We start from the raw sequence: 24,610 nt of genomic DNA, 5'->3' as shown, positions 1-24,610 counted from the left end.
CCTTCAGGCACAAAGGTGGATTTCAATCCATCCTTGATACAATCACAGTAGCTCTTGAGACTGTATTCTTTGGATTTCTCCTCAGAATATCCAATCCCTTTGCCTTTGTTCTTGTATGTGCTGTAGATCATAGAAGCAACTTTGCTTCTGTCTATTCCAGCCATAATAAAATCATCCAAGGCAATCTCATGTTTATTGCCTGAACCTTTATCACATTTTTCTTGTAGCTTCTGACAAAGACTCTTGAGTCTATCTTCATATGTTGCTGATATGAGGTTAAACCCTTTGAGTTCTTCTTCAGAAGCTTTCAGTTCCAATAGAGTTGACTTTTGTTGTTTCATCAAATCAACATATTTTTCTTTTAAATCTGTCAACTCATTGGTTCTGTGTTCAAACAGTGATAAAAGTTCTTTTAGAGAATCAACAAGTTCTTGTCTAGGGATTTTGGAATATACCTCATTTTCATCTTCTGAATCTGATTCAGCTTCTGATACTGCTTCTGATGATACTGTTGCTACCAACCCAACGGCTGCCTTAGCATCATCATCAGCTTCTTCTTTATCAGAACCAGATTCACTATCCAAATCTTCCCAGGTTGCCATCAAACTCTTTTTGATTTGCTTTCTGAATTTACTGGAGTTGAAGCTTGATTTCTTGGATTTGCCTTTAAACTTCTCCTTCTGAAGATCAGGGCAATCAGCAATGAAATGACCAGGCTTCTTACAATTGAAGCATCCCTTCTGATCTTCTTTCTTGAAGTTCTTGTAGCTACCTTTCTTGCTCAAAAATTTCTTCTGCTTCCTTGCCAGATACTCAAGCTTGTTGGACAGCATAGCCATCTTTACAGATTGATCTTCATCAGAATCTCCATCAGGTGATTCTTCTTCAGATTCACTGGCTTTGTAGGCTTTGGAAGATTTTGAGGTCTTTCCTTTAGATGGTAAAGCAATGGATTTACTCTTCTTAGAGGTTTCATGCTCATTTAGACTCATTTCATGCACTTTGAGTGAGCTAACAAGATCTTCAACACTTAAAGTATTTAGATCCTTAGCTTCCTCAATAGCAGTTACTTTGGGTCTCCATCTTGAAGGTAGGCTTCTCAAAATCTTACTAACATGATCAGAAGAAACATAGCTTTTCTTCAGTATTTGCAATCCAGAAACTAAAGTTTGAAATCTTGAGTACATTTCTTCTATACTCTCATCATCCTTCATTCTGAAAAGTTCATACTGATGAACTAGCATCAAAGCTTTAGCCTCTTTTACTTTCTTGCTGCCTTCAAAGTTTGCACATAGAGAAGCAAACATAGCCTTCGCAGTAGATTTGTCACTCATTTTCATGTATTCGGTGCGAGGTATAGAAGCCACAATAATCCCTCTGATTTTGTGGTGCTTCTTGTAAAGCTTCTTCTGAGCAGGAGTATGTATTTTTCTATCTATAGCAGCTCCTTCTTCATCTAAATCCAGGTCATCAACTCCATCTTCCAGTATGTCCCATAACTCTTCATCTAATCCCATGATAAAGCTGTACATATTAGTTTTCCACCAAGAAAACTCTTCTGGATCTCCATTAAACCTTGGAGCTTTTCCAGAGTCTGTTTTCTTGTCAGCAGTATCATAGTCATGCTTGACGCTTGTGTATTTTGGAGTAACTGATTCCTCATCTCCAGACATGTTTTTCTAATAGATCTTGAACTGTAACACGGTTAAGTGCTGTGATAACAGAGCAAGCTCTGATACCAATTGAAGGTGAAAAACACAAGAAGGGGGGGGTTGAATTGTGTTTTCTTTTTCTCTTAAAAAATACTTCTTCTGATAAAACTTCAGAAGCAGTTTGATTGCTTCTGATGAAATGATCAGAGTCAGATTGCAGCGGAAAAGAACAGAGCAGAGAAAAGAAAGACAAAGACACAAGCAGTTATCCTGGTTCCTTCCACAACACGGAAGTAGTCCAGTCCCCCTTGCACTTCCAAGGAGATTTCACTATAATCACAAAGATTACAACTGCTCAATACTTTCTAAGTATGAGACTTCACAAAACTATGCTCAAGCACACACGCAAGAGTCTTCCAATGCTCAAGCACTAAGCAAGAGACTTCTAATGCTCAAGCACGCAGGCAAGAGACTTCTAATCAAACAAAAATACAGAGAATTGAGTTTGAATTGAACACTTGATATACAATCAGTGGTGTTCACAATACAATACAGAAAAGACTCTAGACTTTGAATTTCTAAGATGTATCAAATCAGTGCAGAAATTCAGTGTGCTTTGTAGAATCAAATTGACAGAGTTTTGGCGCTTTTGAACTTATGTATATCTCTATTTTATCTTCAAGTCTTCACTCCTTTATATAGAGGCGTGAAAGAGACGTTGAGATAATCAGCACGTCTAAAGAGTCGTTTGAAATCCTTTGATTATCCACCAGTGATCCTTTGCCTGATTTGGGTGTAGTCCTTTGAAGAATAAACTTCAAATTCATTCCCATCTTGAGTTGTACAAATTCTGCAGGCATGGCTGTTGTTTTGTCTTGTAGCGTAGACAGAAAACAGAGTAGTGGAGGTAGTGGTTGTACACTTGTACTTTGTCAACTCTATTAATGAGAGACAAGTGCTCAGTGTTATCCATATATCTGTTGATACCTCCCTTTCAGTTCTTCGTTCTTCTTTGATAAGACTGAATTGAGAATCAGCAACTTTGAATCTTCAGTTTGATTAAAGGATCAAATGTAGCTTCTGGTGAAAATATTGCTTCTGATGAAAACTTTTGCTTCTGATGAAAATATTGCTTCTGATGACTTTCTGCTTCTGATGACGTCATCTCTTCAGGAGCAGTTTAGCTTCAGGAGCAGTTTAGCTTCAGGAGCAGTTTTCTTCAAATGCTCAGAATTTCTTTTTCTTTCCATTGTTCTTCCAAGACCTATTGAAATAACTTGAGTAGCCTTTGGTCCTGTACACTTGAACAATTATTAGTAATAACCAATTGACAATTTTTAATACCTTGTTATCATCAAAACTTAATAAGGTTCATTGTGAAACACATTTTGTTCCAACAAATACCTTTCCCCCTGATGTTGCTACTGCTGCACTTGATTTTGTTGTTGATTTTAATCAAACAGTACCTGCTAAGAAATCCAAGGGGCAGCAACCCATTGCAGCTGCTCCTAGTCCTGTTCAGAATGCTCATATTATCCAGGTTGATGCAGGTTGTTTTCCGGAGGGATACGCCACTTATGGCTGCGTGTTTAAGACTGCTCCAGATAACATTTTTTTCTCAGCTTGCAAGAAAGAGGAGCTGATAACAGATTCTGTCATGGCAGAAACTTTAGTCATTCGTTGGTGTCTCAATTTAGCTAAGGAAAGAGGCCTTCAGGACATCATTATCCAATCTGATGCTCTTGCTGTTGTTGAGTGTTTTAGAGGGTCAAATTCACTTGCTTGTATTGCTTTGATAATTCTAGATTGTAAGGTACTTATGAATGAATTCAATAGTATGTCTATTAATTATGTTTCTAGAGATCTAAATGCATTAGCACATAGGCTTGTTGGCTATGCTATGCAAGTTGGTTGTAAGTCATGGAATGAATATGCTTTTCCTGTCATTACAATTCCTACTGTCTGTAACACTTCTATTATCTAATGAAGATGTTTGAATTTAAAAAAAAAAAAAAAAAAGTCATTATTCTTCAATTTGTAAAAATACACGATGAGTTGAATAGCCTGACAAGAATTAAGAGTATAGTCTCTCAAAAAAAAAAAAAAAGAATTAGGAGTATATTATTCTCTCTGCATGTTGTTGAGCTTTGAACTACATAGAGATTATTACAAATTACAACTAAATTTATTGTCAATCTCGGCTGGTAATTTCACTCCTTTTCAAAAGGAGTTCTAATAATATAGTCACAAATATAAATATAAATGACTAGTGTTAGGGCACACATTAAAAGATTTCTTCCAATAATAAAAAAAATTAATAATAAAATAATTTAGCATTTTGAGAAAAAAACATTTTTATGTATGTGCGATTGAACTCTATTTATTTATTTATGTCTTTCACTATAGAAGAAAGTCTCCTTTTCAATTTCATCATTCAAAATCATCACACTATCATGTACGCTCTTCTTTTCCCAACCACTTAATCAATCTTTATTAAAAAATGTTTCAATTTTTACTTATAATTGAACATCATTACAAAATTTTATAAAATGGAGTAAAACGAAGAAGAAGGCACAAATTTGTACTTATTAAATCAACCAAGAGTCCAATACTCTAGATATCACTTTGTGAGTCATAAGGGAGTTCGAAAATCATCATATTAGACTTTAAACAATCACAAGAATTGAACATCATATTTTATCTAAAATCTTAAAACATCAAGTATAAGAATACATCGTATATACGTTATACAATATCCTATTATCATCTAATATTAGACTCTTACTAACATTTGGTTTACCAACATTTTCAAGTTTTTTTTAAAATAAAATAAAAATATTCAAAGTTGCTGAAATGTTAATCTCAACTTCTCAAGTTGCAAATGTGAAACACATTCCGTCCGTGTAACGTATAAAAAATCATCCAACTGCCTATATAATAATTGCACGATACACAATTGCACGACTGTCACAGAACATCGTGTAATTTAACACACATTTTATATGTAGGGATCGGGATTCGAACTCCAAACACTCCACTTTTTCATAATTAAATTATGTGAGTTTTAGTCATTAGACTACTTGACAACAAAAAAAGTGAGAAAATGAAGTGTTTAGAATTGGAACTTTGACCTTGTGTAACATTGTCCTTGCATAATAGAAAAAACCAAATGAGTTGTACTTACGAAACACATTGTTATTTTTTAACGTTTTCAAATATAATAATTTAATTAAACAGAATAAAATATATGATTTAGAAATCACGATGCACATGGTATAATTTTTTTTAGGGGGATGCACATGATATATATAATATACAAAATAAATTGGCATATAATTTTTCTTGTGGAAAAAAAATAGCATATATTTTTTTTTATCAAGTAGATCCAATCTCATCACATTATTTAGATATCTATGTATTAAGTATGTAAAAAACAATATTGTAGCATATAATGATGAGATCGCAGATTTGACGTGTAAAATTTTAAAAAAACTTATATGTGCATATAAATGAAACTTATGAAATAAGATTAGCATTGTGAAGACTTTGCCATTGTTTCTTCAGTGGGATCCATCTGTGCATGCACCGAGCTCCTTGCGATTGTTAAATCTACTAGCAATATCGTTGGAGCATCCGGTAATTTTACCCGTTTTAAACTTTATAACTCGTCATTATTCATATCATGTTACATTTACACGACCATGCTTTTTCCTTTCTCAGACACTGAATGTTAATTAGGGTAATATTATTTTGTATTGAAATTTCTTCATGATTATTTGGCTCTTGTCTGTATATAATTTACAGGTCTTTTATTATTATCTTAGGGTATGTTTGGTTGGAGATAAATTAAGGGCCACGACTTTGAAATCAGATGGATATGTTTAATATGTCTCACAACGAAAATTTGATTTATTATCTAAATGAGATGAACTTGAAATGAAAATTAAGTTCGTTAATTACATGTGTTGAACTTAAACTTAAACTTGAATTATTTATTGAGTCGAGCTCAGACAAGTTCGACTCGACTCGACTCATTTTCAAATTAATGTCTAGCCTCTCAATATTAGTATTATTAGTTGAGTTAGACCTTATAGGAGAGAATGTTTATTTAAATCTAGTCTTAAATTTCTTCCTTTCGATAAAAAAGAATAGTCTTAAATACTCTTACATATTTTGAGCATAAACATTAAAATGGTAAAAAAAAAAAAAAAAAAATGAAATTGTATACTTTTCCTTTGGTTGATTTGTAAAAAAACAAAGATTTTTTCGGGAGCGTTTGTGAAATAGCTAAATAATTTAAGCGTGTGTTTGTTGAAGCGGTGAAAAAACAGTAAACGAACGTTTGATGTGATGCTATTTTTATAGCTTCTTTATTTTCACATCAAAATTGATTAGGGATGCGAGAATCAAACTTTAAACACATATCTCTAAACAGGGCCGTCCTGTAAAATCTGAGGCTCGGCTCTCTTAAAAAAATTGGTCCCTTTGTAAAATAGAGAAAAAAAACTAGTGTAATGCTGAAAAATAATAAAATGTGAACAAATGCCATCACTAGGAATCAAACCGCAGTCAACACGCATAACACTAGCGTGTTTTACCATTAGGCCACGCCTTTTACTGATGTTAAATTCACAATGCTACAAATATATATAAATATTTTTTGTGCATTATATATCAAAAAAAATATTTTTGGGCCCCAAAATTAGGAAGGCCCAACTCTATAGAGCTATTTGCAACTTCCCATGGCCATCTATCTAAACAAAGCATAAGTAGATACTAAATTTTTTTAAACCAAAAAAGGATACTAAATTTCTTATAATTTAGATGAGGATTGTTGAGGAGCTGACTCATTGCCAGCATTTGTAGTTCTTGACTTTAAAAAAAGAGACCCTCATAATCAGCTGAATTCAACTTTTGCATATAGATAGATATATGTGAGTGATCAAAAGAGAAAAATGACAAAAGAATGGATAAACACTAATGTCTGCCCATATTTCCCAAACTTCACGATTGTTAGAAAACATCATGTGCACCAGCACGAAAATATAATAATATTTCTGTGTTTTAAAATAATTCCAATTCTAAGAAAAAATTAAATTAAATGTTTTCATTCAACTTTTAAAAGTTATATAACTTATTTTTAAATAAAATGGTTAAGTGATTAAGAAATCAACGTTAATTGTACAATAGAGTAAACAATGTAAGTGTTGCTCTTGGACATTTAAGATGATTCTCAGTTTTGAACTCTCAATATTCCACTTTTTTATTCCTATTAAAAAATGTTTCACTTCTTTACACTCGGTCTATGTAAATATTTTGATTAGACTATTTAACGTATAAGATAAACGCAAAAAGAAAATTATTAAACTTTTCGACAAAAATGAAGTATATATTAACTGCTCATTCTAATCTTAGAGGTAACCAAAATGTCAAATATATTTTTCCTTAAAAAAAAAATGTCAAATATATTTGGTATAAATTAGACCAAATATATTCAATTTTCTTTGTTTATATATTTAAGATAAGATTGGAGGGAGGACAATGCTAATATTGATTCAAATGGTAAGAAAGATGTGGTCCAGTAATAAAAAATGTTTATGAATTCCATTTTGTATTCATGCTTATGAAAATTCAGGAGAGAAATTAAATTTAAGTATATTTTAATTTTAACTCTCTACTGAGCTTACTTCTTCGTCGCGACAATGACACATTTGTAATAATAATACTTCTAATTAGCGTTAAGACGGACATTCCGTGCTCGTTTGTTTGTACTTTTTATTACGCTAATGCGTAAAAATTACGAATAATATTTTTTATGAAAATTTGATTAAAAATATTTTTATTTTTGATTAAAATTATATATATATATATATATATATATAATAAATATTTTGCATTTTAATACTGTAACAAACTATATTTATCTTTTTCAATGATAACAACAATATACTAACAAATATAATATAAATTCTTATATTTTTTAATAACACCAACAAAATAACATTCTTAGTTTTCTTCTTCTTCTGTGATGACCGAAATTTGAACCTCAAACCTTATATATATTATGCATTGTCCATATCAACTGAAATAAGCTAACGAGGACTTTCTTTACATATTTTAGATTAACACTACATGTTCTCAATTTAACATCTTAAATTTTTTGTTGCACCTCATCCCTATATGCAAAACGATTTTGTAAAATATGTTACGAATATTGTGAATTTAGAATTGTTGGACTCAATTGTAAGTAGCTGCTCTTTCAACGATTATGATTAAACTAAATGCTAAGTACATGTGTGAGATGTGCCCTTAAGGCGGAAATAGATTATCTCTCATGTGTTGAGATGTAACAATTGAGAAAAATGGAATGAATCCCCCAATAAGGCATGTGTTAATGATTCTATTTGTAAAAATTATGTATTAGAAATTGTGATATATTTTTTGTTAGTTAAATAGTCTAACGGCTAGAGAAATTCAACTTAAAAATAAGAATCATTCGCGCCAAGCGTGAGGGAATGCTAGACGTTTGGTAAATTCTCCTCCAACCAAAAGAAGAGATCACATTGAAGCGGCTAATTCTACGCATATTGTATGTACTTCTGCTTAAAGATTAAATAAATAGGATGTTTGAGATTCAAACTCCGACCCCTGCAAATACTATGCATCATCCCTTACCAAATAAGTTAAACTTATACATAGAAAAGTTGTGACAATTTATTTTACCAAAAGTTGAACACTAATTTTTTTCAATAAATATTTTCATTTTCTATTAATAGAATCCTTATCATGTCCATGTTAGCATGACTCATACTTGATTTATTTTGGTCAGGAGATTTATTCTATTGTCACTATTACTAGTAATCTCCAATGTAACTTTAATTTTTGTTTACAATCTGTACGTATCATCTAATTAGTAGTACAATTTTTTACGTTATTATTCTTCAATTTCTATTTAATGTAATAAAAATACAATACACATTGAGTTGAATAGATGAACCCCCCAAACAAGAATTAGGAGTATATAAGAAGAACACCATTGTTTCTTTCTCTCTGCATGTTGTTGAGCTCTGAACATACATACATACATACAAATTAGTATTACAAAAAATTACAGCTAAGTTTTTATCTGGTAATTTCACTCCTTTTCAATTTCATCATTCATCATCATCACACTATCACGTAGCTGGTCATTTCTCAACCACTTAATCAATCTTAATTAGGATGAGACCAAAAAAATGTTTCAATTTTTACTTATAAAAGAACAACATTACAAAATTTTAAGAAACGTAACAAGACCAAGATGAAGGCAAAAACAAAAACCTTGATTCCTTCACTACTCACGTGTTGTCATGCATGCGTCATGTTCCTCCCAATTCCTGTGACTTGTCTCTGTTTTTGTGTCCAAAACGAAGCTATGCCACGTGTCACTTCCATTCATTGCACCTTATATATTCATCTTCATCATCTCAATTATTCACTTCATTGTTTTCTTTGAATTTTGTAGATATGGCTCCTCCAAGTTTACTTGAAACAGCGACAGGTTTGGAAACTTTTTATTAATTTAATCTAATAATTTTCTCTTTTTTTTTAACGGTTGAATTGTTCAATTCAGGACCTATATTCTTGGAAATTTTTAAGGATTTTATTTAACGTGGATTTTGGACATTAATACTGAAACGTATAACTGTTCTTCCTCTTTAATTTGTTAGATTTTCACCGGAAATTCTGATACCTTAGCAAACTTAAGTCTTCTTTTACCTTCTTCCTACTTTATATGAATTTTCATTTCAAGGGTTTCTCAGTTATTGAATTTCAATCCAACAATGGTGGCAGCAGAAACATGTCACTCTAAAATTGGTGATTTCATTTTTTCTTTTTACAGAAGAAAATTTGGAATTCGGATCCTATGCAGTTGTCAAGGGTTCCCGCATTCATGCAGGACATTCGTGAACATTTGATCAAGATTAGACAGTCCAAAAAATTATATTTTATAATTCAAAATACCAAGTATGAATTTGGACTGTCCAATCTTTGATGGAACTGTCATCTATATCATCCATGTCTTAACTGTGTGAATGCGGGGAATCTAATTTTGAAATTGCGATGAACTTGTAATGGCTATTGATTTTTACTTTTTGGTTTGTTGTAGTTGTAGAGAAAATGGTAACTAGAAATGTGGATCTTCGGTCAGACACGGTGACAAAGCCAACTGAGGCAATGAGGGCTGCTATGGCAAGTGCTGAAGTTGACGATGATGTTCTTGGCTATGATCCAACAGCTTTACTCTTGGAGACAGAGATGGCAAAGATGATGGGAAAGGAAGCAGCTCTTTTTGTTCCATCAGGGACTATGGGGAACCTTATTTGTGTTCTTGTTCATTGTGATATTAGGGGGAGTGAAGTTATTCTTGGAGACAATTGCCATATCAATATTTATGAGAATGGTGGTATTTCAACTATCGGCGGTGTACATCCGAGACAGGTCAAAAATAACGATGATGGAACTATAGACATTGATTTGATTGAGGCTGCCATTAGAGATCCTAGGGGGGAGCTAATGTTTCCATCAACGAGGCTTATTTGCTTGGAAAACAGTCATGCAAAGTAAGCAATTTTAGTTTTTGTTGTTGTTCTGTTTCACTTTTTATGTGATCTTAATAGTTAATACTTAATACAACGAAAGTTCACACTTTCTACATTGTACATGAGCTTTTTGATGAATTACGGCTGATAAATTTCCTCAATGCAGCTCGGGTGGAAGATGTCTCTCAGTTGAATACACAGATAGAGTTGGAGAGGTTGCTAAGAAGCACGGATTGAAGCTTCACATTGATGGAGCCCGTATTTTTAATGCATCAGCTGTAAGTAAATCTGTATTTTAATCTTGATTTCACCTAAGTTTTATGAATAAAGCATTATAGCGTATCAGTTGATTTGTTTTACTTAGTTAGTATAAGCGTTTCTGTAAATAATACATGATAGCCAATGATCTCTAATGATATAATCATGTCTTTGATCTGACTCTTTTAACTGCAATGAAATGTTCGATGCCAATATAGGAATTTTGCTAGAGAGGTTACATCAGGAAAATTTCTGAGTTAATTTCTGAATTAATTTTAGATCGATCATCTGGAAATGACAAATGGAATGACATGGTTTTCATTGATATCATACTACTGATTTTTTCGCTCGCTTGCATCATAAGCTTGGCTCTTATTTTTTCCGTTAGATGATCTTACTGGCTATTCCTACGAACTTATTACCCAATTCACTAAGAATGAGATTTGCTTAGAAATGTTAACATTCTTTTTGCATATGTTGAAATCTACTTCCATGCCTCTTCTTTTTCATAAGTTCCCATCTATGTCTCCTGTTACCTGGTTCTTGTTACTACTTTATAGTTTCTCCTTCTTGTATTATATGCAAACAAAAGTTTCTTTTTGTTGGTTTTTCAGGCACTCGGTGTTCCTGTGGATAGGCTTGTCGAAGCCGCTGATTCAGTTTCAGTATGTTATTCCTTTCTTTTTCTCTTTTTAACTGCAATTCAATACTGCTTCTGTCTTTGGCAGTGTTATCTATCTTATTGAAGGGCTGATGTTATTACCTGTCAAATTTATCTACCTCTTTATCTTATATTGAATAGTAATCATGCTACCAAACTTATGATTCATTTCACAATATGAATTAGGTTTGCCTATCTAAAGGTATAGGTGCTCCAGTTGGATCTGTTATTGTTGGTTCCAAGAACTTCATCACCAAGGTAGTTCAAATTTAAGGGGTGGGAAAATTAATTAGCAGCTATATTATTTCCTGAAGGGCTGATATTTAAGTCTAGATTTATCTATTTCATTTTAGGCTAAGCGACTCCGGAAAACCTTGGGTGGTGGAATGAGACAGATTGGCATCCTTTGTGCTGCTGCACTTGTTGCCTTAAAGGAAAATGTTGGAAAGCTGGAAAGTGATCACAAGAAAACTAGACTTTTGGCTGGTAAGTATATTATGCAATTTGAAATTTAAAGTTTTTTAGAATTCAGAACCCTTTTTTCATTTTTTTTAACTTACTTTTATGTCTCCTATAATTCTTTTCCCTCATTTCAGATGGATTGAATGAAATTAAAGGACTCAGAGTTAATCCCTGCTCTATTGAGACCAATATAGTGAGTATTTAGTATATTGTAACTTTCTTATGCGGGTGGAACTGCATTTTTTTTCCTTTGCTTGCTTCTTTTTTATTCTTTCGAGTGGCTTTTCCACTGCCTTAAGCTGTTATTGGCTTAGTTTTTGTACCAATATACTAGGCCCTTAGTGACAAGTGCCAACATCTTCAAGTATTTTTGACTTGTGAGTTCGAGTATCCCTATAACATAGCCTTGTATTACTCCCTTCGTTTCTAAATGACTATGGTTTAACGTCGCTCCGCACATATTAAGAAAATAATAAATTACAAGCGAGTATAAGAATTTTAAAAAATTATCCTTATTAATTCATAAATGACAATGGTTAAGTGCTAACCATTGTCATAATCATAAATTCATAATGGATTATAATGAATTAGGAGTACTTTTGGGGTAAAATTGATAAAAATAGTTAACGGTGTCTTGAAAATACAAATTATCTAAGATGACATTCATTTAGAAACAGGGAAACAGAGGAAGTTTACCCTTAGCAATGAAACTGCTATAAAAGACAATTCTTTATATATATCTTTATCCTAACAATAAGTTCTTTCTTTCCCTGATACTAGATATTTATTGACATTGTGGACGGCTCACGGACTACAACAGAAAAGATATTCAAGTACTTGGAAGAACGTGGCATCCTTCTGATGCAAGAAAAGGCATCAAGGTATTGTTACGCTTCTATATATTCAGTCTGTTATAAATGATTGAAATAATTGCTAACTCTAAAATGAAACCAGGGCCAGTACTGTGTGTTTCACTGAGATTTAGTCCAAGTAATCGTCACATCACATGAACCGCGCTTCCTTTTATAATCATGTTTTAGCTGTTGGGTTAATTGAGTAGTATTAGTATCTCGTTATTTGTGTGTACTAACTTCAGAAGTAAATGAGCGTGCTGATCTTCTCCTTAGCGTGTGTTTGTTTTGCCAGTGAAAACAAACCAAATGTACGTTTAGCTCAATGCTACAATTTGTAGCTTCATTAAATTCACGGTAGAAATGCCTCGGGACGTGATACTTAGACTCTTAATGCGTATCCAAACAGCCTAACTGTGAATTTGGCAATGTTTAACACATCGGATAACTATTGAAACTTTAATTTAACTAGGCATCAGTTTTAGCATAATTTATATACAGATACCTTTTCCTTATACTTAGAATTCACTACGATTTTACAGTGTTTTCATTTTGACAGTGCGCGTGTAAGATATTTTGCTTATGTTATTAGATCAAGATTAACTTCTAAATGGAATGGTGATTACAAGAAGAAAAAAACATATTTTAGCAAGGAAATAATTCTTCCGTGTAAAACTTTTAGTGTGTTGCATTGATGACCCTTTTGCTGTTAATAGAAAATGTGTTAGACTCTCTATATGAAGTAATTAATTTCTTCACGTAAAAAGTAACCAACCATTTTGCTGTAAGAAAGATGCTAATGACAGTGTCTGCATATTCCAGATTGAGAGTTGTCCTCCACCACCAAATTTCAGCAAGTGATGTGCAATACACTTTGTCATGCTTTCAGGTTTGAGTACAAATTCATTGAATATTGGATTCAATATACTTTTTGTTCTTTTCCAATTTAAGGAATATACTTTAGCTAGAATCTTGGATGATTTTTTCTTTTGGTACAATGAATGTTAGATAAATACTCAATGTAATTTAACTTTTTGTTAAATATTGCAGCAAGCTGTACAAATTGAAAATGGCAACTAGTGGAAAAATAGCACTTTGCTGGCGAATTATTGGTTCATCACAGGGGAAATCCGAATTCCATTTGTCTTTGTTTATTTTGTTTTATTTTATATGTATTGTGATGAACGAACAAGGATTTACATGTTCTATGATATGTCCCTATTATGAATTGTTTTGACTTCAACCTTGTGGGTCATTGATAATGTACAATTATTAAGATGTTCATAATAGCTTCCTATCCTACCTAAGGAACTCTGACATCATCAGTTTTCATCCATTAATTTATTACTAAATTTTAATTCAAAACAATTCTCACAAAATTTAAATGATTTTTAACTTCAGTTGAGTGCTAAGCAACCAGAATATAACTTTGGAGTCATTTTCAAAAAGGTGTTGATGTTAAAACCTGCAAGACTTGTGGGCTTCCTGTCCCATGCTTATCTTGTCGTATCGTTTTTTTTCTTTTCATCTTGTCGTATCGTTTTTTTTCTTTTCATTCTTCATTATACAAAAGTATACGGTGTTGGTGATTTCTAAAATAATGGAATCACTTTAGATCAAAAATTGTAACTCTAAACCAAGAGTTTATGAAAATCTTTCATATACATTAGAATCTTTGGCAAATAGGTACTTAATGAACTTCTGCTTTGATTCAAGTGTATATGATTATAACCTTTGACAAAAGGTATTTAATGAACCTTAGCATTGATTCAAGAGTGTATAATCATAACTTTTGGCAAAAGGGTGTTAAATGAACCATAACATTGATGCAAGTCAAAGGGGTAAATGTTTGACATTTGGGCATTAGTTTGATAAAAAGACAATAGAAACCAGAATTTTGTTACATTAACAACATAATTCTCCCTCATTCTCTTACTCTAAATCATCCATCAATTCTCTAATGCATGAGTGAATTGTTGGAACCATAAATCTATAAAATACTATTAGGAGATACGTTCGATGTGGTTGTGCATCACACATCAACCGTGGCGAAGCTAGGAAAAAAGTCTTGGGTGGGCCATAAATAGTGATGGAGCTAATTTGCTAACAAGTACATTTTACCATTGGTTATTTCGAATGACTACAAATTTGTTATTTGTTGAATATAATTCAAACCAGTATTTTAAAATCTGAACAATTTATCAACCCAGATAAAGTACAAGATAATTGATCGAACAACTAGGTCATTGAACCTAACGACTGAATTAAATGACTCGAATTCAATAAACAGATGTATAAGTATTAAATTGAATTGAATCAAACGACTGACTAAAAAAAAGGTTAAAATAAAACTCATGACATATATAGTAATGTAAAAAAGATCATTACATAAGAAAATATACTTATAATCAAGTACAATAATGAAATATATTTTAATTTAATAAAGTATGTAGTATTTTTTTTGTTGTAGAATTAAATATTTTTATAATATCATGTTTTTTAAGGATATTTTAACATTTATGTCATATGTTATGCGTTATAAAAGATAGTTGAGGTCTTCTTTTGTATAAAAAATATGTTATGTGTTTTAAAAGAGAATTTTTTTTGACAAAAAAAGAGTTGAAGTCCCCTTTGTATAAAAAAAGAGTAAAGAGACAATCAAACCCAAAAATAAGAGTAAGGAAGGAAAGATTATTTTAAATTGAATAAAGGAGTTATGTTTTATTAAAAAAAAAGTATTATTTTAACAATTATGAATTTGTTATAAATATTAATAGTGGATGTCCAAATAGCAAATGTGTTATTGGGCCATACTACTAGATTATTGGGCTTAGTTCATAAGCTACTATATTTTCTTATAAATAGAGCTCATTTGTAACATTGAGATACACACATTATTGAATAAGAATACTGCTCCTATTCTCTCTTCTTCTCCTTCTCTCTATTTACTTATTTTCAATTATGAATTATGCTTTTTCTTTTTATACAAAAGAAAATAAAAGAATAAATGAAAATGCCTTTGGTAGGAGTAGAACCAAGCACATAAGACTTGGCAAAAAAGCTCTTAACCACTACAACATGCTACACAATCATTAGAATACTAAAAAGTACAATATATATATATATAATAAGAATATTTTTTTGGGGGTGGGTCATGGCCCACCTTGGCCCATGAGGGGCTCCGCCTCTTCACATCAAGGAACTCATAGTATCCTGAAGGGGATTCGCCGGTCACTCCTATTGCATCCAATATACAGTTGTTGGTGGGGGCGAATCGAACCTAAAGGTTAGTATGACAACCCCACGCGCTTTGAGTTTTACATGCATAACCATTAAATTTTTCATGTTTCAAGTGCAGTAGCATCTTCCGAACAATCAAAATATACAACAATCTTTGGAATTTATGTGCACACTTCGTAATATTCATCTTCATCATCTTCTTGGTCAAGTTATTGCAGCAGACCCCCAACACAAGTTCTAACATACTGTAGCATACAGTGTATTAATTTTGTATTACTATTGTATTAAACTCACAATTTGATAGCTGTCTTATCCTTGCACAACTCCCATCCTCTTCTAGGGTTTCAGGGAGAATGGTATAATGCCTTTTTTTTTTATCTGTTTGAATTGTGATATTTTATCGATTTCTCTCCCTCTCAACCTTCACTATGTCACACTTGCACCTTCACCGCCAATTTGATTTCAACCCTAAATCGTCGTCAAACCCAAATCGTTTCCATCCCCAAATCACATTTATCCCCATATCGCATTCAACCTCAAATTGCTTTCACTTTCATAGCTTTTAACCCCTACTCGTTTTTAGCGCAATTCATTTCCCTGAGTTGCTTTGTGGCCAATGGTTTCTACTAACCCTCATTGTGCTGAGATGGTGAGAACGGATCCTCTGCGCCTCATTCCAGCCTTCTTCTGTTGGATCGTCCACCACGACCTCCGTATCTCGTTGTTATGGCTGACATTCAATTGAAAAAACATTTGAGTGCTCCCCTCGAAAGCCACCATGGGCCACTCCATCTTCATCGAGTTTGAGTTGTTATACTTCTTTTCTTGGTTTTTGTTTTACTTAATTTGCTTCAAGTTTGCACATAAATGTTTGCTAAAATGCTTGAGAAAGACTAGCTTCAAAGGTACTATGTTTTATGTAAGGGGGTTTACATTGGCTATCACTAACTTCAACGCCTTTTCAATATCGAAATGTCTTTGTTAATACGTGACAAAATTGGTCATCTCAAATATCACACATAGTCAATATAAGTACCCTTGTAAATATCTTTTTTTGAAGTTGGATGAAATCAAAGATTGTGAATTAGTTTGGTTTGGTTGTTAGGATTTTAATATTGTTTTGATATGTATCCTTGGCATATGTCTTAACTAATCTTAAAAAGTCCCCATTTATGGATGGAGAATGTCATCAACCTATGAACCTTCTGATTGTATCGTTGCTATTTTAACATCTCAATGAATGAAGTTTATATACTGTTGGAAGAAAAAAAAACTCACTATTTGTTTATAAAATTAGTATTCTACTACTATTTTGTTTTTAAAATATAGTATTCTACTGGTACCTGTTTACGAAGACAATATAGTCTGAAAACAAAAGTAAGGATTATGCTTTAAGAGTACGTCTCGAAAGTTAAATGTGAATAGTTTTCAACCACACGAAAAATCATAACTTTCATCTCATCTAACAAAGTTTAAATTGAAGACTCCTTGTGGCAAAAAAAATTAATAATTTTTTTTCTTTCAAATAACCCAAACACGGATTATCTAAATAAATGCAGATAGGTATGAATCTTTAATCTTTTTAGAGAATACATCAGAACATTCAAATTGAAGAATATGATCAGAATGACACAACAGAAACACACTAGAAATACCTAATCACGCTGAGGTGTGAACGTGACTTAACTCACGTTGGAGTTATTTCTGAAAATCTGGGATGGGAATGAGTAAAATTATTTGAGAGAAGAGCAATTTTCTTGCTCTATTGCCATTTATGTTCTTGAAGTGATAAGTTGATCGATTAGATAGAAAATGAAGAAGATGACATTTTAATGAAATTATGTGGTTTTTATGAAGTTATGTATGAGTCTTGTGATGGTTATTTTGGCGTTTAGATAAATTTTAGGGAATAACGATGTTGATATTCAATACTCCCTCCGTGGCTCCGTTCCATAATAACTGAGCATTTGCAAAAATCTATTGTCCCAAAAAAATTGACACATTTCACTCTTCAATACAATAATAATTTTTTTTTTTCAATTATAACTCTAATTAATACTACTTTCATAATTGCCAATTCAATATATTCTACTTTGCATTTATCACAAGAAGGAATGCATCAATACTCGACAAGACATTCAAAACTATTTCTCTCTCTCTCTCTCTCTCTCTCTCTCTCTCTCTTTTTCATTTATACACTTTTTCTTAATATATGTGAAATGAACAAAAGACTTAGTTAAAATGGAACGGAGGGAGTAACATAAATGATTAAATCGTAAAAAAAGAAACAAAAATGTTTGTTGAATCTAAGTTAAGATATGAGTTGTGTAATTTTGTCTTTATGCGAGCAATTTTAGTCATCAATGTTTAAGGTTGCATATGCCGTACTGTATAGAGAGACTAAAAATGAAAGATTTTATATTTGTAAGGACCAAAAACTATAAATATATCATCTTTTGTTTTACTACCTCTCTATACAATGCCAAGAATACCTTATTTTAACGGTGGTAATCGAGTTTACTAATAAAAAATATTTTAAAAGATCGTTGTTTGAAAAATAAATTTAGCGAAACTAAAAGTAAAAAGGTAATATATTTACATGAAAGAAAAACTTATTGGAGAATGCTAAAGAATGTTCCATGATCATTGGATATAAGCATTCAAACAAACAAATTCTTGTAAAAAAAGTGGTGTAATAATTTCTTGATCAAGAGTAACATCATATATTTTTTAGATAAAATTTTTATATTTAGATTCACAAACCAAAACCTATTTGATCCTAACCAATCTATGCCTTTATAAAACACGAAATCCGAAATGAAAATAGAAAATGCTCCCAATTATTAAATAAGGACATCATATTTGAGATGAGAAATTAAAGTTTTTGCTTGGATCATAACACACTAGTAATATGTTTCAAAAAAAAAAAAAAAAACTCACTAGTAATACTTTTCACCACCCTTCGAAGCAAATGTACCAATAATATGAAACCATATATAAGAACATCATATTTGAGAGCCCTTTTGTTCCCTATAAATGTAACATATTAATACTTTGTTTTGACATGTGCTCAAATGAATTAGTTCATTATTATTTTTAATTATGCTTGGATTGCAATCTTGTGTGTATGTGTGTGCAAGGAGTCTCCAATTTCTAGTTTGTTTACAAGTTCTTATCACGCAGCACTATATAAAGGCATAAAGAATCACTAAATCATCTTAGTGCAACTTTTGCAACTTTTGAAATATTTTGAAAGAGAGAATAGTCATTTTGATCCTTAAATGTGTAACGAGTTGTCACAATAGTTTTTAAATGTATTAAATTTTTTAAAATAGTCCTTAATTATATTGTGTTCTTCATTATTCAAAAAAGTCTCTCACACTAAAATGCTTTGTTAATTCTGTCATATTAGTCCTTTAATATACTTACTTATTTTCATATCAGTCTTCATAAGTAATTACTGTCATTTTAGACCCTATATGAAACGGGATATTGTTAGCATTGATGGATTATTTTAACTTCAGAGATTATTTTATTTAAAGAGTGCAAATCAAAAACTATTTTAGAATTATGATACATTAAAAGATTATTATAACTACTTATTACACATTCAGATCAAAATGACCGTTGTCCCTGTTTCAAAAACACTAAAAACACAGCAATATTCAAGATAAAAAGGGCACTCTTCCACAAAGACCTTTTTATATACTTTTATAAAAAGTAAATTGCATGGACCAATAAATTATCCTTTGAATATTTAATCAATATTTGAACGGTTGTAAGAGCATTCCCCCACCATGGACAAATTAAGTAAATTAAGTCATGTGACCAACACTAACAGGTCCCTTAAACTAATGTTGTATTCTTTCCATTTTAGGTAGAAAGGAGTAGTTTACTTTAACTACAAAATACGAAGATATATATATATATATATATATATATTTATTGGTTCCTACAACATCCACCCTAGCCTGGGCCAATCGGTTGGACATCCCCCAAATCATTCTTGCTGGCCTGCCCCCCTACTTGTAGGTTTTTGAGATTACAAATAAAAGTGTTCTATTTCGTACTCTATAAGTGGAACAGAACAGATGCCAAGATTTATACCATTTATATAACAATACAATTCAACAACTTAACCCACAATGAAACAGCTGATCAGGTCAATGGGCTAATAAGTTGTCCTTCAAATGCTATGTGCAAATTAAGAGTATTGAAATGCACACATGCACACATGTATAAGATGATCACATCACTTGTACGTACATCTTCAAATTAATATTGAGTATTGAAATTTTTTTTTCAGATGTAGGGTACAAACAAAACGAATGCACAGTTTTATTAAAAAAAAAAAAAAAAAAAAAAAAAAAAACGAATGCACGGTTGGTATTTCTTGTTGGAAGGATGGATATATACACGTTGCATGGGAAGAGGGTATAGACGTCAACGAAATGCCGACAGGTAGTACACTTAACATGTGGGAGCACACGCTTCGTGTGGACTTGCACGTGTCGCATGACCTTTAATTGCGGAGATGTTTGTACGGTACTGTTCATAATTCATAGTACATCGAGCCAAACACAACCCATGCTCCATTTTAGTCCTCATATAGCCACGGAAATTGGTGGAGAATTACTCAAGTGGAGCCTTCGGGTTTCGATTGAGAGAGTAGCTATCAGAACCCATTTGTGTAACATTGTGTCGAGACTGTCACATGACATTATAAAAGAGAAAGAAAAGTTAACAACAAAATCACGTGTCATATTATAGTTGGAGAATGTCATATGAGATTTCCGCTACAATGTCACACAAGTAGTATCTGTACCCACCACTCGTATTTCATTTCGTATCATTAACTGTTTGTACATGTTTATAGTTTATTTTAGATGACAAAATGATAGACAAGTAGTTAAAATAAATATTTATATGAAATAGAATGATTGCTTGAGATAAGAATAAAAGTATAAAATGTCAATGACACGTAAGTGAAACCCCACCACAACATACTTTAATTTGGAGCAATATATACATTGGTCTTCACTATGTGCAAGTTTATTTTTAATCATTTGATCGGTATATCATATCACATCTCATTGGAGATAATAGTGATAACTGATAAGTGATAAGTATATGTACATGTATTAAGAAAGTTTAACAAAACAATGTGTCATCATCTTAAGTTTCAAGTTAAAATCTTAGATTTTTTAAGGTTTTGGTTGCAAGTTTGGAGGGGAATGAAATGAAAAGTTTGGAAAAAAAGATGGAGTAAGTGAAAGAAATAAATGATATTGGAAGGAGGGGCTTTGGGAGGCTTATTTTTCTTCAAAATATAAAACTCTAATCATCTGAGGGAACTAAAAAATTGTATTGGATGAGGGTTTTGAAGGGTTTGTATGAATTCTTCAAATTTAATATATGTTGTTATAATATTCTTAAAATTAAAAGTATATTAATCATAAACATTAATTTATCACTCTCTCATAAAATACTATTTAAAAAAATATGAAAGATTTTTCAATTTTCTCCTATATTTCTCTCCTCCAAAATCTTACATTCCTCCCCCTCCAAACTTCCAAACAAAACCTAAGTTACACATCTCATAATTTTGCGCATTCACCTCGCACGTTTATTCATTTAAGGTCAGTGTGACTTTATTCAAATCAATTTTCTCAAAGATCAAGCCATACCAAGATGCTTGATTATAAACTAATTTGCGCATAAATCAAGTTGTGTTTTTTTAGATTTAGATATTTTTGGCCAAATAAAGAAATTAAATTTCTTTTTAATTATTATTAAAATATCAATGTAAGCGTCCCATGAACATAGTTCGGTTGATAAGACATTGCATTATTATATGTAGGGGTCGGGGTTCGAACCCCGAACATCCCATTTATTCAACCTATTCTCTTCATCATCATTTCAATTTTGAGGCATATGGGGATCAACCACCTTTAGAAGAAATTATCGAATGAGGCTCATCAATCTTAGCAGATTTAATTGCCTTTTACTGTCCAGAAATTGGAGATTAATTTCCTTTAAAATAAATGACCGGGTGTGGGTCTTAGCGGGTAATTTGCCTTTTAATACCTTACTCATCAGCTCAAAAACTTTTTAATTTTAGGTTGGCTCATATTTCAGAGGTATTCAATTTAACAAAGGACAACCATATTTCCTTTATTTAAAGTATCTATTTCTTCTATACAAGCTTCACAAGAAGATAACCAAGTTCAATAATATTATAAGACAAGAGTATGGGGATCATGAATTTAAGAGATTTATAACAATTGCTTTCAAATTTTTGAGGAAAAGAAATTAGGAACATGCTAATTTATCAAAATTAGAGATGAATTACCACACGATCATGTAATTTACCTTTACCCAAACATGCAAAAGAGTTGAAATTCATTGTTTTAATATGCTTTAAAAACAAAAAGAGTGATAATTCTTTTTAAAAGAAAGCATAAATATAAAATCAATTTTTTTTTGTAGAATTTAGTAGAACAAGAAGATGAAGAACCTTTTCACGTTTGAATTGGACATTATCCTTAACGTTTAAAACATTAAAAGTAAAGATCAGGGTTAGGAAAGCTCACATTTTATTTTAAAGAGGAGAACCTATTTTCCTATTTTAAAGAATGTTGGAGCAAGTTACAGATTGAATAAAATTTAATCCTTTCTATCAAGGCTAATTAACCAATGATGGACTATTTGTCATTGTTTTCTTAGGAATGATTTCTTTAGAAATAGTTTTGGGATGCTAACCTATCGTGTTTGTTGCTTTTGTTGGGTTACAATATTTTTTTGGTTACAAAATTTTTAGGGTGAGGGGATGGTACCCCAGTCCAAAGCAAGGAAGACCTTCGGGCTCAAAGAGCACTTACAAAGCTACATTTACATCCCTGAAAGGCACTAACGGAGCTCGAATCTAGGTTCTCTTGGATTCAAGACCTGTCATTTTACCACTAGACCAAACCTTTAAAGTTATAATAAATTAATTAAGTGATCAATTGCATACTATTGGTTTTCTAATTTCTATTAAAACGAGAAAAAGAGTAGCATGGATCGAACAGACGCCCTCTAGGGGTTACGGTTTGATTCTACAAACTTTTTTCTTTTTATTTTCTGTTTTCATTTTCTTTATATTAAAATATCATTTTATGGTATCTTTGGAGACCAACGTAGTCAATATATTCATTGTTTAAAATAAAATAAAAAACACTTGGATCATTTTATTTTATTTTGTTAAATAAAAATAGACACATTCATTATTGGTGCAAGGAATATATGGTTATATGCTCATTAAAAAAAGACACCGTGGGAGGAAATGTCAAAACTAGTCATTTCAAAGTATGCATACCACTTTCTTTCTAATCAATTAACCAAAATCAATCAGTGAACCATGGAGAGTGATTATCATCATATATTAGTCAAATTCTTCCTATTTCAAAAGTGTTATTATATCAACTTTTCCTGATTCTGCCAACGGTTAGGTTTTGATCTTCCCACGGGGAGACAATCCATCATCAGCACACACTAATAAATTATAAGTAAATATAAAAGAGAACCACTTTATATAATAATAAATTATATAATTAATTAAGTGATCAATTGCATACTATTGGTTTTCTAATTTCTATTAAAACGAGGCAATGTCTCGAATCGAACCCTGATTCTTTAGTTTTTTTTTTTGAATAAAAACCCCGATTCTCTAGTTATTCATCTTTAAAAAAATAGTTATTGGACCATCCATATTGATAGGATCTTTACCATTTAAGATCCAGTATCTAAGAGCATCCACAATGGAGACGCTCAAGTTGAAGGTCTTAAACGGATCTCACTTGTACATGTCACCTTTTTATTATTTTTAATAACAGTACTCATTCACTTCGATGAAGACCTTATGATAAAAAGTCTAAATGGGTTCCAATAAAAGGTACTCTTCCTCGTTTACATTCCACTACTAATATAATATTTTAATAAAAAAAGTGTGTGGGAACCACTAAAAGATGGGGGTCTTAAGTTAGACTCTGGGTCTTAGAAGACCCCAACTTTTTTTCCACAATGGGAGTACCTATTAGGTACTAGGTCTTAAGGTGGCATTTAACTTGGGAAAGGAGACTTCTTTCCCACCATGGGAAAGTCTTTTTTTTTACCATTAGATTGAGTAGTACCACCATTGTTATTATAGTCTATCCACACTATATTTTCTGGTGAGATGGAGGATGATTAGCAATGTGAAAAGACTATTATACCCCTCTCTTCTCTCTTTCACGTCCTCCTCGTCTTCTTTTCCTTCTCCTTCTTCAAACCCCAACTATCACTAACTACACAACCTCTGCGGAAATTGAAACAAAAGAAAATTGATTCACCACCATCTAATCCATCTTCTTCTTTCTATTCCTCTTTCCACCTCCACATCAAAACCTTCATCAGATTTCTGGAAAATCAAATTCTCCCTTCTCTGAGATTGATTTCTAGAAAGTAACAACAACATCAACAAATCTTCTCATTCAATTTCCATCTAAAATATGGATTCTTCTTGTTCGTTCACAACAACAGAGCTTCTCGTTCATGAATTCGCTCCTCCTCCTCCGACGTTGTTTCATCCTCCTTTGCCGGAGCAAGAAACCAAACCTCCTTTTACGGCACCGACGAGAGAAAGAACAGCAGTCTACGTCATCATCTAATCAATTTTGCATCAGATCTAAACGAACGTTGTTCAACACCCGTTTATGAATTTTATTGAAGAATTTGAGGATCTTGATGAATCTGAAGAGATTGAATCTTTTTTCTTTTTTGTTCTTTTCTCAAATTTTGAGATGAAGAAATTGAAAAAGGAATGTGTGGAATATTTGTGTATGGTTTTTTTGAATTAAAAAATGGAGTAATAAATAAGATGACATG

At 31.9% G+C, this 24,610-nt stretch overlaps 1 protein-coding gene across 5 annotated transcripts; it reads left to right on the top strand.

The window, feature by feature from the left end:
- Positions 1-5,153: 5,153 nt before the first annotated feature.
- Positions 5,154-13,788, top strand: LOC11405591 (probable low-specificity L-threonine aldolase 1). Of its 5 annotated transcripts, none has more exons than XM_024781883.2 (11): positions 5,154-5,288; positions 9,157-9,192; positions 9,802-10,255; positions 10,401-10,512; positions 11,107-11,157; positions 11,340-11,411; positions 11,507-11,639; positions 11,750-11,808; positions 12,396-12,496; positions 13,289-13,355; positions 13,517-13,788. In XM_024781883.2, exons 2-11 carry the CDS (start codon positions 9,159-9,161, stop codon positions 13,544-13,546), a joined length of 1,113 nt encoding a protein of 370 aa, XP_024637651.1. In that variant the 5' UTR covers positions 5,154-5,288; positions 9,157-9,158; the 3' UTR covers positions 13,547-13,788. The 5 variants fall into 5 exon arrangements, with proteins under 5 accessions (XP_024637651.1, XP_024637657.1, XP_003590972.1 ...); XM_024781889.2 differs by lacking the exon at positions 5,154-5,288 and adding an exon at positions 8,530-8,547; XM_003590924.3 differs by lacking the exon at positions 5,154-5,288 and adding an exon at positions 8,638-8,781.
- The last annotated feature ends 10,822 nt before the right edge of the window (positions 13,789-24,610 follow it).

The sequence above is a fragment of the Medicago truncatula genome, chromosome 1 (genome assembly GCF_003473485.1).
Source record: "Medicago truncatula cultivar Jemalong A17 chromosome 1, MtrunA17r5.0-ANR, whole genome shotgun sequence".
NCBI classification, from domain to species: domain Eukaryota; kingdom Viridiplantae; phylum Streptophyta; class Magnoliopsida; order Fabales; family Fabaceae; genus Medicago; species Medicago truncatula.
This window is presented reverse-complemented; position numbering and strand designations above follow the sequence as displayed.